Raw genomic sequence first — 14,151 nt, forward strand, 5'->3', positions numbered from 1 at the left:
AGCACCCCTGTGCCAGAGCAACATACTGCATCTGAAACAGGCAGCGGGAAGAAGTGCTGCCCCTCATTGTGAGCCAGGCCATGAGCAACAAGCAGGAGCAGGGAGCTCTGGGCCACCGCAGCGCCCTCAATGCGGCAGCTGGGAACCGCCGCAGCACCGCTAACGCGGGAGCAGGGAGCCCTGGGCCACCGCAGCGCCCTCAACGCGGCAGCTGGGAACCGCCGCAGCACCGCTAACACGGGAGCAGGGAGCCCTGCGCCCCCGCAGTGCCCTCAACACAAGTGAGGCGAGTCCTGCGCCCCCGCAGCACCCTCAACATGGGAGCGGGGAGCCCTGCACTGCTACCAACGCAGGAGCAGGGAGCCCTGGGCCACCGCAGCGCCCTCAACGCGGCAGCTGGGAACCGCCGCAGCACCGCTAACGCGGGAGCAGGGAGCCCTGCGCCCCCGCAGCGCGGCAGCTGGGAACCGCCGCAGCACCGCTAACGCGGGAGCAGGGAGCCCTGGGCCACCGCAGCGCCCTCAACGCGGCAGCTGGGAACCGCCGCAGCACCGCTAACGCGGGAGCAGGGAGCCCTGCGCCCCCGCAGCGCGGCAGCTGGGAACCGCCGCAGCACCGCTAACGCGGGAGCAGGGAGCCCTGGGCCACCGCAGCGCCCTCAACGCAGCAGCTGGGAACCGCCGCAGCACCGCTAACGTGGGAGCAGGGAGCCCTGGGCCACCGCAGCGCCCTCAACGCGGCAGCTGGGAACCGCCGCAGCACCGCTAACGCGGGAGCAGGGAGCCCTGCGCCCCCGCAGCGCCCTCAGCGCGGCAGCTGGGAACCGCCGCAGCACCGCTAACACGGGAGCAGGGAGCCCTGCGCCCCCGCAGTGCCCTCAACACAAGTGAGGCGAGTCCTGCGCCCCCGCAGCACCCTCAACACGGGAGCGGGGAGCCCTGCACTGCTACCAACGCAGGAGCAGGGAGCCCTGAACCACCACAGCAGGCAGTTTGTGGCAGAGCAGGGACTTGAACCCAGGACTCACAGTCCCAGGGCAGTACCCTAACCGCTGGGCCAGCCTCTCCCCACCTCAGCTGTTCAGAGTGTAAGCTCTCTGGAGCTAAGACTCTCTCTACCCAGCCCATAGGGGCCTTGAGCTCACCTGGGGCCACTCAGCAGTACCGGCACACAAACAGCTAAGAGTACCTGACAGGGTAATGACCCGGCGGAGGGAGGCACCAGCTTGTTCAACCCAAGAATGGATCCAATTCAACTTACAACACACACACACACTTTGTACAGTGGGTGAGAGAGACACAGACAGACCAAACTCCCAGGGCAACAGTGTCAAAAGTGGCCACTAACTGTGGGTGCCAAATGGGAGACACTTCAAGGTTCCCAGACTGGGCTCCCAAAAAGAGAGGCGGAGTTCCTGGTGATCTGCAAAGCTCCTCTCCTGTCTGCTGGGCAGCTCTCCAGTCTCTTGCTTTCCCCCGACAGCAGGCTCACACACAGGAGTGAGACAGGATGATGGCCCTTTACTCTATGAGAGCTTCACCCCAACCCGAAGTCCAGCAGGACTCAGTCCACCCCCAGCAAATTCAATAGAAAGATACTCAAAGGCTACAGCAGAGTTTGATCAAACCTGTCAAGCCTCTGCCCAGCACCAATGGGGCACAAACACTGGCTGCACATGCTTTGCAGGTGAGTCGGCCCCATCCGGAGTGAACCAGGCAATGCCACACACTGGTTCCAGGCATGCATCTGGAAAGCATCAGTTCAAAGACCATGTACTTCTCACACAAACATCTTTCCCCTCTTACAGGTAACAGAATCTCACTATAAGCCAAAAGGTTTTCAGAAGTGAACGCACATCACTGTGCACGCTGCTAGCTGTCGCTGTGCGTAGCTCTCAGCTGGGCCAATGAAACATGAGTCAGATTCCCTTTGGCTATGGCCAATTCCACACAGGTTCTCAAGCACTAGCTCACACCACAATGTTTGCCAGGCTGCAGAGGAAGGGTTGCTGCACACAAGATGTATCCGTTGGATTGTGCCCCCCAGGTTCATGGGTCGGCCAGGGTTTGTAAAAAGTGATTGAGACAAATGTGACATTTAGGCTGTAAGTGGCCTAGCCTCGCACCTGTAATACAATTAAAGCCCTGAAAATGCACGGCCAGTGTAACTGCACAGTGTAAATGCACAGCGTAAATGCACACCCAAGAGACTGACTGGTGTGTCACAATTAACAAATGTTCCATTCATGAACCCATATGATTAGAAATCATTTACAGGAGGCTGTGCCACTATGCTCAGGTCTTTAGAGTGTGCGTGGCAATCTTACCATCTACATCCAGAGACGGCTGCATAGCGCTGCCTGGCCTGACCAGGCCCTCCCTCTCCTAGTAAGGAACCACCTACTCCATCCCAGGCCCAGGTTGGCCCTGCCTTCCCCATGTAGATTATTCATTAGCCAGAGATGTGTGTGTGATGGAGGTGCCACCAGAAATGATCACGACCTGCTCTTCACCCTCCCCAGCAGGGTTGGAAGAAGCTGCCTCTGCAGTGCTGCCAGCCTGGAGAACATGAGCCCCAAACTCAGATCCCCACCCTGCAGGGAGAGGGGCCGGGACAAGCACCAGCAGCAAATAGAATGCAGGAGCTGTTCACGAAAAGCAGCATGGCCTAGTGGAGCGTTCATGGTGCTAAGCCTGGGGCCTCAGGCAGCGTAGCGAGGATCTCGCCCACCAGCAGGGTGGGGGCAGATGAGCTGGTCTTCTCCTTGCAGGGCACAAGGAGCAGGTATGGAACCAGCCCGCTGAGTGTGGGAAGGGCCAAGCAGGTGCTGAAGGTAGGGGCCTGTCTCCCTTTGGCCTGGGCCTGGCATGCTAGCTTCCCACCCTGCCCAGCACTGGGACCATGCAGCTGCTGGTTCACTCTGACATAGGAGGGACAGACTCCCTTCTTCACCTCTGTCCAGCCCACCTGTCTGCTACCCCTTTGTCCCACCCCCTCCTCTTACCCTTGTCTGCAGCCCCCACCCCTCACCCATGGCCCCCTGGCCCAGCCAAAACACCAGTGTTAAGCTGCCCTTCCTTCCTGGCTGTTCTGCCCAGGTCACTTCCCACCTTCGAGCCCCTCCCCACTTCCATAGCCAGCTCTGGTCTCTGCCCAGTACCCTTGCCTACATTGCAATGCCATCTCTGTCTGCCCTCCCCCAGCCTTCACTGGCCCTCCCTCCTCCTGCTTTCATCCTCACTGTCCACTCAACTCCTCCTCAAGCCTTGCTTGGCCCTGTCCCTGCGCTGCTTGTGCCTCTTGGTTTGTCCAGAGCACCCCTGGCTTGAAGACCCATGCAGCCAGAGCAGCTTTTCCTAGGCGCTAGTGATTTACTGAGCTTGAGGAACACCACACAATGAATGAGGGCAGAGGGCTCTACTGCACAGACCAGGACAGCTGCCGGCTCCCCCATTTCACACAAAGTTGGTGACTCCAGCTCCTGTTGCGTTGCAAACGCAGCCCTCACATAGGCAAAGTTTGGGAGTGCCCAGAGATGTTTGTCTCTTGCCAGCACTGCACTCCCACAGGTACTAACCTTACATCATGGAAATGCACTCAGCACATGGATTATGCATAGCATGCCACAGCACCCAGAAGCCAATCAATAAGTGTGTTTGTTACAGAACCCTCCAAAAACATTTATTTTAGCCAGCTGGACAGATAGTAAATCAAATGCAGCTGTGCATATTACCAGTTAATGGGCTTTCCCCAGGAATGGGAGCTCCTCTACTGGCCCATCACGTCGTTAATTAAAGGGAGGACAGACAAGCAAAGGCAGCAGTGTTACACTATGCAACACAAGAGAATTCACAGGCCCTCAGAGCTACAGCACCTTCAGCTGACTCTTACACTGCAAACAGGGGGAGAGGGGATCATGCTTTCCATTGGGAGCTTAGGGCAACCTACAATTTAGTTCTAGGGAGATGGGATCTAGTGGTTACAGCAGGGAAGTCAGAGTCGGGACTCGTGGGTTCTGCTTCTAACTCTCACTCCTTTCTGGGTCAGCGTTCTCGTCGTAAAGCAGGGATAAAACTTACCTTCCTCAATAGGGCTGAAAGGGTTTACAAAGTGCTTTGAGATCCTCGTGTGATAGGCCTGCCAGAGGAAGAGCCTCACCCTAGTGCTCTTATTAACATCCTCGCTATTCCCACACTCATGCAAAGGGTTCCAGTACTAATCAAACCCCAGAGTCTGGCTGGAGTGCATGTAGTCTGCTTTCCCCATTTACTGACATGCTCTGGACAGATTTACTCTCCTATACCCACCACTACAACTTCCTTGGAATGGGAACCGCAGAGTCCTTGTCAAACAGACTGGAAGGCCTGTCTCGTGTCCCCACCATTTCAGTAAGTGCCTCATTACAGACCTGGCCCATACCGGAATGACTCCCACCTGATGCCCCTAAGAGGTGACAATACACCCAGCCCAAGGGCCAGGGAGGGGAGGACACAGGATTCTGCACAGCATGGTGCTAACACGGCTGGCGCGTCGTGTTGCCCAACCACTAGATATTGCAGTGGTGTACACACAATTTGTACGTCAATCTCAGCAAGAGCCCTGCAGACAGGAGTGCCCAAAGGCTGCTGCCCACACAGCTCACTCCAATATGCTAGTGGCCATCCTGCCTCCAATACAGGGAGCCCCCCAGTCCCACCACACAACGTCCTTCTGGACTAAAGGGAAAGGTGGCCCTGGTCTGTTCCTAGCAGCTACCACTCTGCCCTGGCCTGGTTGCAGTGTGGTCCAGGCAGGACCCCGCAGCACTGCACACACAAGACCCACCTGGCCTTCTTGGGCTTTGCCTTGGGGGCCGGCTCAGTGCTGCTCTTTTTTTCTTTAGGCTCCTTGGGGGCTTTGGCCTCCCGGGGTTTCCTGGGTTTCTTGGCTGCCTCCTTCTGCTTGGGCTCCCTGGGTTTCTTGGGCTCCCTGGGTTTCTTGGGCTCCTTTGGCTCTCTCTTCCTCTTTGGTTTCATCTCTCTCTCCAAAGCTCCTTTCTCCCCCACTTCCAACTCCCCTGGGGCCTTTTTCTTCCGTTTCTTCTTCACCCCGGTGCCCCCACCCCCGCTGTCCTGCATGCCATTCTGGGATGGTGTCCTCTTCTGTACAGCCTCGCCAGGCTCCTCCTCTGGGCACTGGTAGTGACTGGCCAAGTCTGCAATGTTCACGTGGGGACACAGGTCCTCCTGATCGGCGCTGCTGGCGAAGGGGGCCTGAGGCTTGTACTCGCAAGGGAGTGAGGCGCCAGACATCAGGGAATGAGACAGCTGCAAAGAGAGCAAAAAGGAGGAGCGTTAAGCAAATGGCCCCTGCAGACATGGCAGGTGGGGGCTGCTGGGGTCCTGCCACTCTACAGACATTATGGATCTTTACAAGTCTAGGGGCAGTGTTATGCACAGGCCAAGATGCTTACAACACAGCCTGACTGTTCTGCCGAGGTTCCCTGGTGCAGCGTCATGCACAAGGACTACACGGTGCCACTGTTCCATGAGGACAGCGTTCAGTGCAGTGCATGCTGCTAAGCAGATGGATGCTTGGCATAAAACTATCAATCAACAGTAACAATCACCTCTTGTGCACAGTTTTGCAACAATCCATCGGAGAGCACTGTACAAAGGTGTAAGTCTCACTCCTCCCTTTGACAGCAGGGAAGCTGAGCCCAGCAAGGTCAGGAGCAGAGCTGGGAGCTGAATGCAGGCCTTCTGGGTCCCAATCCAGTGCCCCCTGGGAGCAGAACCCACTTCCTGATGGCGCCGGGGCAGAGAAGGGGAAGTTTGCACCTCCCCTATTCAGGGACTTGTGGAGCCTAGAATCCCTGCCTCAACGGCCTCATAGGACTTTGCAGATTTCGGAGTTGCCCTAGCTACACCTCACCTCCTGCCTGGACTCCACACACCCAGTGCACTCAGACCTGCTGTAGAGGTGAGGTCGAGCTGGCTCCACGGCCAGGCAGGTGTTCCCAAGCCAGGGATGTTCCCTGGATTTAAGCCTGCACTGCAATCTCTTTACAGCTGCCTTGCTGGCCTAGAGGGGGCATAGGAAAACCCCAAATGGTTACCCTTGAGGAGTGTGCAGTGTTTTTCATTCAGCATGCAGACAGGAGGCAGCTGCCCAGTCAGATACAGTGCTGGGCAGTGTGATCACAGGGTCACTGGTGCTTCCTTCTAAAGAATCAGACATACCCAGGCCACTCCTGACACCAGGGGCTGTGCAAACTTTAAGCAGTCTGGAATATTCTCTGCTTCGCCCTGCTTCTGGTGTTTGTTTATTTTTGCAATTTCTTCAGCACTAACCACTGAAAGAATTCAATCCCCTTCTCCCATGGCTCCGAGACACAAGCAGACAGGGTAAAACCAGCCCAACAACCTCCAAAGCTGGCAAAACAGGCCACAATAAGGGGAGCAATAAAGTGACCAGAGAGCTCCGGGGCTAGACTAGGGCACCCTGGCGTAATAGGGTTTACTTTCCCCTGAAGAGAGGACTGTTTGGTAGGACTCTTGCTAGCATTGTGGCTGTGCCGAGCACTCATGGGAGACCCTAAGCTCCATGTGTTGTTTCAAACCAGGACAGGATGTATCATAGGAAATGTTCCTCAGTAAAGCTGCCAGAGATAGACAGTGACCGAGGGACGCTCACAAGCCAGCCAGAAACATGACTCTTTCTTTGCAAATAATGAACAGGGTGAAATTATAATGAGCATGGGGAAAGGGGTGGCCCTGTTTCCTTTTCAGCGTCCCAGTCTCGCGAGCCTGTGAGAAAGCAGGGAGCAGTGTTGCCTTTCGATCTGGATGCTTTCAGCCTGGCCATCCCAGTGTGAAAGGGAATGAAAAGATGAAAAATTTCAGGGCTAGCACAGCATATACAGATCACTGGCTCTCCCTGCACTGCTAGGGACTGGACAGCCCCCACTGCCTGCTGACACTCTCTACAAGAGAGACCAAAGGGGATGGGTGGTGCAAGAAGTAATGAGAAGGAGCATGCTTCCTTTCCTAGACAGATCTCCTGCCCGATCCTGCCACACCTGTGAAGAGGTTGCCTCCTGCAGCCCCTCTCTCACTGGCACATGTCGAGACAGGCAGAGCAAGCACCATGGGCAACTGCAGCTTCCCAGGATCAGAGACTTGGGAGGCCACAGGAATGAATAATCAGCAACTGGGGGAGAGAGGCCACAGGAGACTCCCACCCCTCAGCATCAAGGGACCATGGACTCATTGCTTCTGGGCCCACAGTAAGGGGTGTTGGCCCCAGCTGTGGAGTGAAGTGCTGGCCCAGTGAGTAGCCTGGCTGAGAGCAGGGCTCAGGGGGCTCACACCACTGCCCTGTAATACCCAGAACAGCCTGCAACATCCAGATACCATGGCTGCTGAACACCCACAGACATATAGGACTTTCCAAGTGCCCAAGCTATGGGAAGGGGAATAAAAGTGACCAATAATCCAAAAAGGTCGGCAGGTGCAGACTGTGCACAAGCTTTCAGTGATGCCAACTCTATGGAGGACTGAAGAGCCTGCATTAGTCCATTATTGAGATAATTCTGAATAACAAAACTTGAATTCAAATCTATTAATGAATTGGAAATTCTCAGAAGCTTCCTTCTGTTCCTAAACCACAGGGCCGTAGTTTGGGGGAGGATACAGTGTATTTTTCATACATACCAAATCAGCAAATCCCAATTTAGCTCTGGAGTAGGGACCAGCCCCTCCATAATCTCTCTCTGAGACCCCTTCTGATGTCAGCACTTGCTGCAGGATCCAGTACCTCAGGACATAGATGATGGGTTACACAGCCTTTCCCCGTATAGCACCAGCTAGAATCTAGCCCCGCTCAGTTGGGACTGAAGAGTTTGGTGGGTCTCAGTTCCAGGTCCCACATTACACACTCCCCTGCATGCTTGGCACTAACTGGCAGCCCTCTGATGACCCAGGGTTGAGGCAGGCAGAGCGGTGTGTTGGAGAAGTGTGTCCTGCTGCTGCCCTGTAGATAAATAAGGGACCTCCATTCACTCGGGTTCTCAGGCCGATGCCTTCACCAGCACTAAACCCACATTCCATTTTTTAACCATTGGACTGTATATGCAAATTATCTGCAATATGCAAAATAACTAAATAGCTAAATGAATATTTGGTATTAATGATGGAAAAATGACTAAGTGCCACTAAATTCCACTGAAAAAGTGGCAAAGAAGTTGAATCCTTGCTTTAGGGGGAAAACTCAACTCTAGAGCCATGGCCAGCATCTCTGTAATGCCTGCTGCTGAGGTTGGAGTTCAGAGTTTGCCTTGCAGATGCACATTGGGTGAGTAGAAGTGCTCTCCCTGGGAGTGCAGTGTGTCCCTGCCACTGTGCAATGGGATGTCCAGGTGCCAGGGGACACTGGAGACTTTTCCTTTCACTTGGCACTTCCTTGATTTACAAGGGCTGAAGGAAACCTGACCTGCCTGCGAACAAAGCTTTGATTTTAGGAATCATCAAGCGGGTAGAATTCTTTGGAAAATCTATAACCATGGGACAAGCATGTAACTGTTTATGCTCCTATGTACTGAAAGGCTGAGTTCCTATTTGCTCTGGTCCAAGTGCAGGTTGCTCTGGGAATTTCTGATTTCTAATCTGTATTTACACACAAGTAGGGAGTGAAATGTTATCAGAAAGAGGAACGATTCCTAACATTCCTGAAAGACCCTGACAGATGGATTCTCTGTATATCCAGGGATATTCAGGAGTGGCTACAGCATGCTGCTTGTTTTGGCACCCCTGCAATCACTACAGCACACCCTGCTGTTCTAGTCCTGGACCTCCACACAGCTGTGCAGCGCACCCAGCGCACAGCATCACAGACTGTTCCATGGCTACCGTGTAACCAATGCAGGAGTTTTAGGATATGGATGAAGACAAACCAGAATGCAACCAACCAACTAATGTTCACTTATGTCTAGGTTAAACGTAACATACTCAACCAGGGTGCTGCCCCGGTCCTACCCACACTGGCTTCAGCGACAGATCTTACTGCAACTCGGCCTCCACATGAAACCTGGGCACTGCAAAAAGTTACTGACCATGGGGAGCTTTATTCACCAAGGGAGAAGAGCAGCTCTGAAGAAGCTGACTCTGACCCCAGCTGCCAGGTACTAAAATCTGCCCCCGCCCCACCTTCCTGAGAACATCTTGGATCTTCCAAGATGCTTGAGTCAGGGATCAACTAGAATGATTTACTGAAGTAGCTACAAAGCCGACAGCCCTCCCAAGAGGCCAAATCTCCCTTCACTTCCTTGCTAAGGAGCAACTGAGCGCAATTACCAGATGGAAAGCAGAACTCCAGCATCCTATAGCAGCAGGGTAATGGCTTGTCCTTTCCAAATGTATCCCATGGCTTTGGGACTCAGGGCATACCACACACTACTACAGGCTGACATCCCCAGCTGCAGGGATCTCCCTACCCAGGGGGCCTGTAGGCAGCACCTCAGGTGCTGTTCCCATAATGGGACATGCCAGCCCCCTCTCAGTATGTGTGGGAGCGGATGGGACACCACATCAGGACCTGGAGATGGAAGATCAGCACCATCATCCCCCGGCCACCTGGAATGGGTCAGTCTCTCAGCCAACGGGTCAGAGGCTGAGCCATGGTGGGTGTGGAAGATGGTGCTATGTGGAAGATGGTGACTCCTCCCTAAAGGCACCTTTGCTGCTTTTCCCACCACCTCCCCCAATATCTGCCTTAATATGAAGAGATTTTCAACATCATCATGCACTTCCCCATGGCTCCTTTCATATAAGCAGCACCATACAGCGCTTCTGCGTGGCACCATCCTCAGATGCTCTGCAAGAGCCACATGCTGGGAAGTCTGTGGCTGAGCAGAACGTGTCTGTCTCTTGGTGGCAGCCTGAATCCCAACACTGAAAGCCCAAAGCAGATGCTCTCTGATCATAAAACCATCCCCAGACAGAAACCCTGCAGGGCCATGCAGGAATGTGCAACTCCTCCAAGGACAACGCTCCTGCCTTGCCATAGTTATTGCAGTTCTGCACACATCTGGGCATGCTATGGATGTAAGCCAAATTGGTCAGAAGAGGGCACTCAGAGCTGGCTCCTACTTCCACATTTAAATTGGTACTTCCAACAATGGCCACACATTGAACAAGTGGCTCAGTCCCAGCTCTGTCGCCCCCATGCCTCACAGAATGGTTCAGTGACCTGTGGCTACTGGTCCAAAGTACCACAACACAAGTCACTGGGCAGGGCTCTGCTTGTGCTCTGGAGGCCTGTGAATTCCAGAGTGGGGTCCCCACATTGGACGTTAACCAAGCGCAGCCAGTCAGCACATCCGCTGCCCAACAAGGTCCTCCATACACACAGAAGAGTCACATTTCAAGGCCTCACAAAGGATCTATATCATGCAGTTTGCTTTGCGCACTTGCAGAGTCCATGGCGTTCCTTAGATCAGTTTGAAAGGGTGCTTCAGTGACCACTTGCAAACACAAGCCAGCACACACAGCCCCATCACCACGAGGGACCCTACAATAACAAACAAGAGTGCACAGCCCAGTGCCCATGAGAGAGCCTACAACAACAAACTAGCACATGCAGCCCAGCGCTCAAGAAGAACCCTACAGCAACAAACCAGCCCAGCATCTGCAAGGGACCCTACAATAACAAACCAGAGTGCATAACCCAATGCCCATGAGAGATCCTACAATAACAAACCTGTGCACATAGCCCAGCACCCACAAGGAACCCTACAATAACAAACCAGGGAGCACAGCCCAGAGCTCATGACAGACAGTACATCAACAAACCAGTGGTGTAAGAAAACTTCAAGAAGCTTCCCAAGGGGTTATAAGAAAGCAAGAGGGGAAAGTAAAGTGCTAGAAAAGCCCCTTCTTTCTCCTCTTAGACCTTCCCCCTGCAGCCAGTGCCCCGGGGAAGCGTCTGAGCAGGCATTACTGGCTGCAGTTCTGAAGGGGAGAGCACATAAAGGTAGGGTCCCTTGCGGGCCATGCTGCTCTGCAGGTTCCTGGTGACACTAAAGGAGGCCATAGTCTGTTTTAGTGCCAGGTGTTTGAGAGCAGCCACCCACCACCCTACACAAACAGACTCTAACTCAGCCCAGCGTCTCAGTGAGTCACTGTCAGGCCAAGCAGCAGGCTGGCAGAATTGGGGAAGAGGGGGGGCTGTGTAACTGGTGGCTTGCCCCTTAAGGGCAGGAAGCCTGGGGTCAACCAATCCTGGTTACTGAGGGGCACAGCTGAGAGAGATCAGTGGGTCCCCTACAAAGAGCAGCAGGAAGCTACAGAGGAGGAAGCTCGGGGAAGCAAAATGGAGTACAGAGGCTGCTAGAAGTGACTTCATCACAGGAACCTGGGTCTGGAGAGTGAGACTCAGGCAGGGAAGGCCTGGCAGTGACCTGATAAGAGGGGAAATGGATGGACTGGAGTTGACTGTAGTTTGAACATTTGTTAATAAAACTAGACCCCAAGAAGGGGTGGTACTGGACAGAAAGCCTGGGTGTAGAATTTATTTAAGGAGCCCTTTGAAAGGGGAAACTGAGGCAGACAGCCTGTAAAGCTACCTCAGGCCACAAGGGGTGCCCTATGATATGTGCTTGGGAAAGAGCCCATCCAGCATCAGGCTGTTGGATCCCAGTGTCTGACCTTGCAGGTCCCAACTCCATCCAACCCCAACTCAGGCAATGCCTCTTTGCACACCCTAACCCAGCCAGCACATCCCCCAGCCACCCGTAGAGCCCAGTACAGCCTGATGTGGGCCCCAGTAATACCTCATGACCTAGCTCTTCATTGGCTGACGTTCTTGCTTCGCCCTCATACCCTTCGCTCCCCCTCTTCTCCATAAGCCAACATGCTCATGCTCATGTTCCTCCAAGCCCTTGCCCCAGTGCTCCTTCCCTCTGTAGGAAAGGCTGGAGGTTTGCCCCAAATGCCCATGTGTTCATTGTTCCCCCATTGTTAGGCCACTTCTCTTGGTATCAAACAAACCCCTCTTATTAACTCTTTACAGCCAGGGCAGGTATATGTGCTGCTGCCCACCAGTTAAGCTGTCGCACTCAGCTGGGCAGCACTCTCTGAGTAGCACTGGGTAGCCCCTTGTGTGCCCAGGCCTCTCCCTGTGCAGTGCAGCGAGGCTGTCCTCTGACACTGCTCCTACTCCCTGGCCCTAGAGGGTTTGGCTGTGGAGCCATCAGCCATGTACACTGTGCAGCTCTGAGATCTGCTTTACACTTAAAACATGTCACCAGCACACCTGGTGGTGAGGGTTGTGATTCCTTACTGCCACAGCCATACCTGTAACACCCTAGAGCAGATGCACTTATGTTGGCACAAGGCACTTTGGCCATTTCTACACTCCCACTTATGATGGCAAAACGCTTGTTGCTCGGGGACACACACACCCCTGAGTGACGTAAGCTACATCAGCATAAGTGGTAGTGTCCACAGCACTATGTCAGTGGGAAAGGTACCCTCATTGGGGTGGTTTAATTATGTCAGCTGGAGAGCTCCCTCCCATCAGCACAGAGCGGCTACATGAGAGATCTTACAGCAGCACAGCGGTAAGCTCGCTAGTGTAGACATGGCCTGAAGCAGGACAGCTCATGTTGCTCCACCAACTGGAGTAAGCTGAACCCGTCTAAGCACACTCATACTAGTATAACTGCATCTACACTAGCAACTGTCACTTTGCTGGCACAGGTAGAACAGCAAAGCCCAGATCCACAAAGGTATTTAGGTGTCTAGCTCCCTTTCATTTCCATGGGAGTTATGCACCAAAACACCTTTGTGAGTGAGCCAAAACTTTGAAGTGCGGACAAGGCCTTTGTTTCCTCTCCATCAGCCCAACCAGGCACAGAGCTGGGCTGTGACTCGACTAGTCCGAAGCGATGCCAAGGAGGCAGCGGAAGGATCCTGTGGTTACATGGGGAAGAGCTCCTGCCTTACTAGTGATGGACCTGATCCAGCACCTAGCCAAGAGGTTCATAAGGTGAGGCTGTTCCTGGAGCCCCAACTGCTGCTGGGCTTGTAGGTGGAAGCTCTACCAGAAGTGCCTTTTTCCATCTGTGGAAGTGTCAGGGGTCTTTGACTGTGTCTTCAGATCCAAACCTCACCCAACCAGTCCAGGTCCTGAAACACTGCACAAGTTTGCATGCAGCTGCCTGGCCCTATTAACTGAAGGGAGCACATTACACAAGCTGATTTTTGCAGAGCACTGGCTCTCTAGTCATCTGCAAGAATGTTGCCAGAGAGCTATTTAAATCCCTGGCCCAGCATGAAAAGGCATTAGAGACACCAGTCTAAATCAGCCAATCAGTCCCTTCCTCACTGTGATGGGCTAACTCACACAACTGTTAGTAAAACAGCAGAGACACAAGGTAGGTGAGGTCATATCTTTTATTGGACCAACTTCTTGTGGTGGAAGGTGCAAGCTTTCGAGCTATACAGAGCTCTTCCTCAGATCTGGGGAAGGAAGCAGGGTCTGAGCTAAATTCAAGCTGGGATTAAGCAGAAGAGGTAAATGCATGGGGGGAAGTCCCTTAAAACGAAGCAGGCAACTGGAGGCTAGATTGTTACATACAAAGGGTTTCAAGAGGGCAATTAAGTGTAGCTGACAGTGTGAGACGTTACAAATCCTACGAGCCATAAAACCAGTGTTCCTGCTAAACCCTTTGGCTTTTGGTGTCTAGCAGAGTCCGGGAAGCAAAGTGGCCAGCAGGTCAACCCTATACGTTATGGATTTAAGCTCCCAGACACATCTTTTGAAGGTGTTGTGCAGGTTTCCTTTAAGGACACAGACTGAAAGATCAGATATGGAGCGAACGCACTCTGAGAAAAGTGTTCACTCACAGGAGATACAGTGGTTTTGTCTGATTGTTTTTCTGAGTGAGTTCATTCAAAAGCATTGTGGTTGTCTGGTTTCACACACATATTCGTTATTGGGGCATGTGATGCGCTGAATGAGGCACAACACGTGTTGTAGGGAGTACTGGTTATCGTAATAGAGGAGATATGGCTCCAGGTTTTGCATCTATTGCTATGGTAGGTCTAGTGCTTTGCGTGGGAGGTTAGTTTGAAGGCCAGAAGAGGGGTTTGGGGAAAGATTTCTTTCTGA

General features: G+C 53.5%; 1 protein-coding gene across 2 annotated transcripts in view; it reads right to left on the bottom strand.

The window, feature by feature from the left end:
* The window catches only part of CHD6 (chromodomain helicase DNA binding protein 6), a 185,338-nt gene that overhangs the window by 92,871 nt on the left and 78,316 nt on the right, over nt 1-14,151 (bottom strand). For both annotated transcript variants that reach the window (XM_084646086.1, XM_084646085.1), the window contains one exon: nt 4,825-5,306. In XM_084646086.1, the coding sequence (XP_084502212.1) occupies nt 4,825-5,291 (467 nt within the window). In that variant the 5' untranslated portion in view covers nt 5,292-5,306. The remainder of the gene's footprint in view (nt 1-4,824; nt 5,307-14,151) is intronic.

The sequence above is a fragment of the Lepidochelys olivacea genome (assembly GCF_965140295.1).
Source record: "Lepidochelys olivacea isolate rLepOli2 genome assembly, chromosome: 13".
Classification (NCBI taxonomy): domain Eukaryota; kingdom Metazoa; phylum Chordata; order Testudines; family Cheloniidae; genus Lepidochelys; species Lepidochelys olivacea.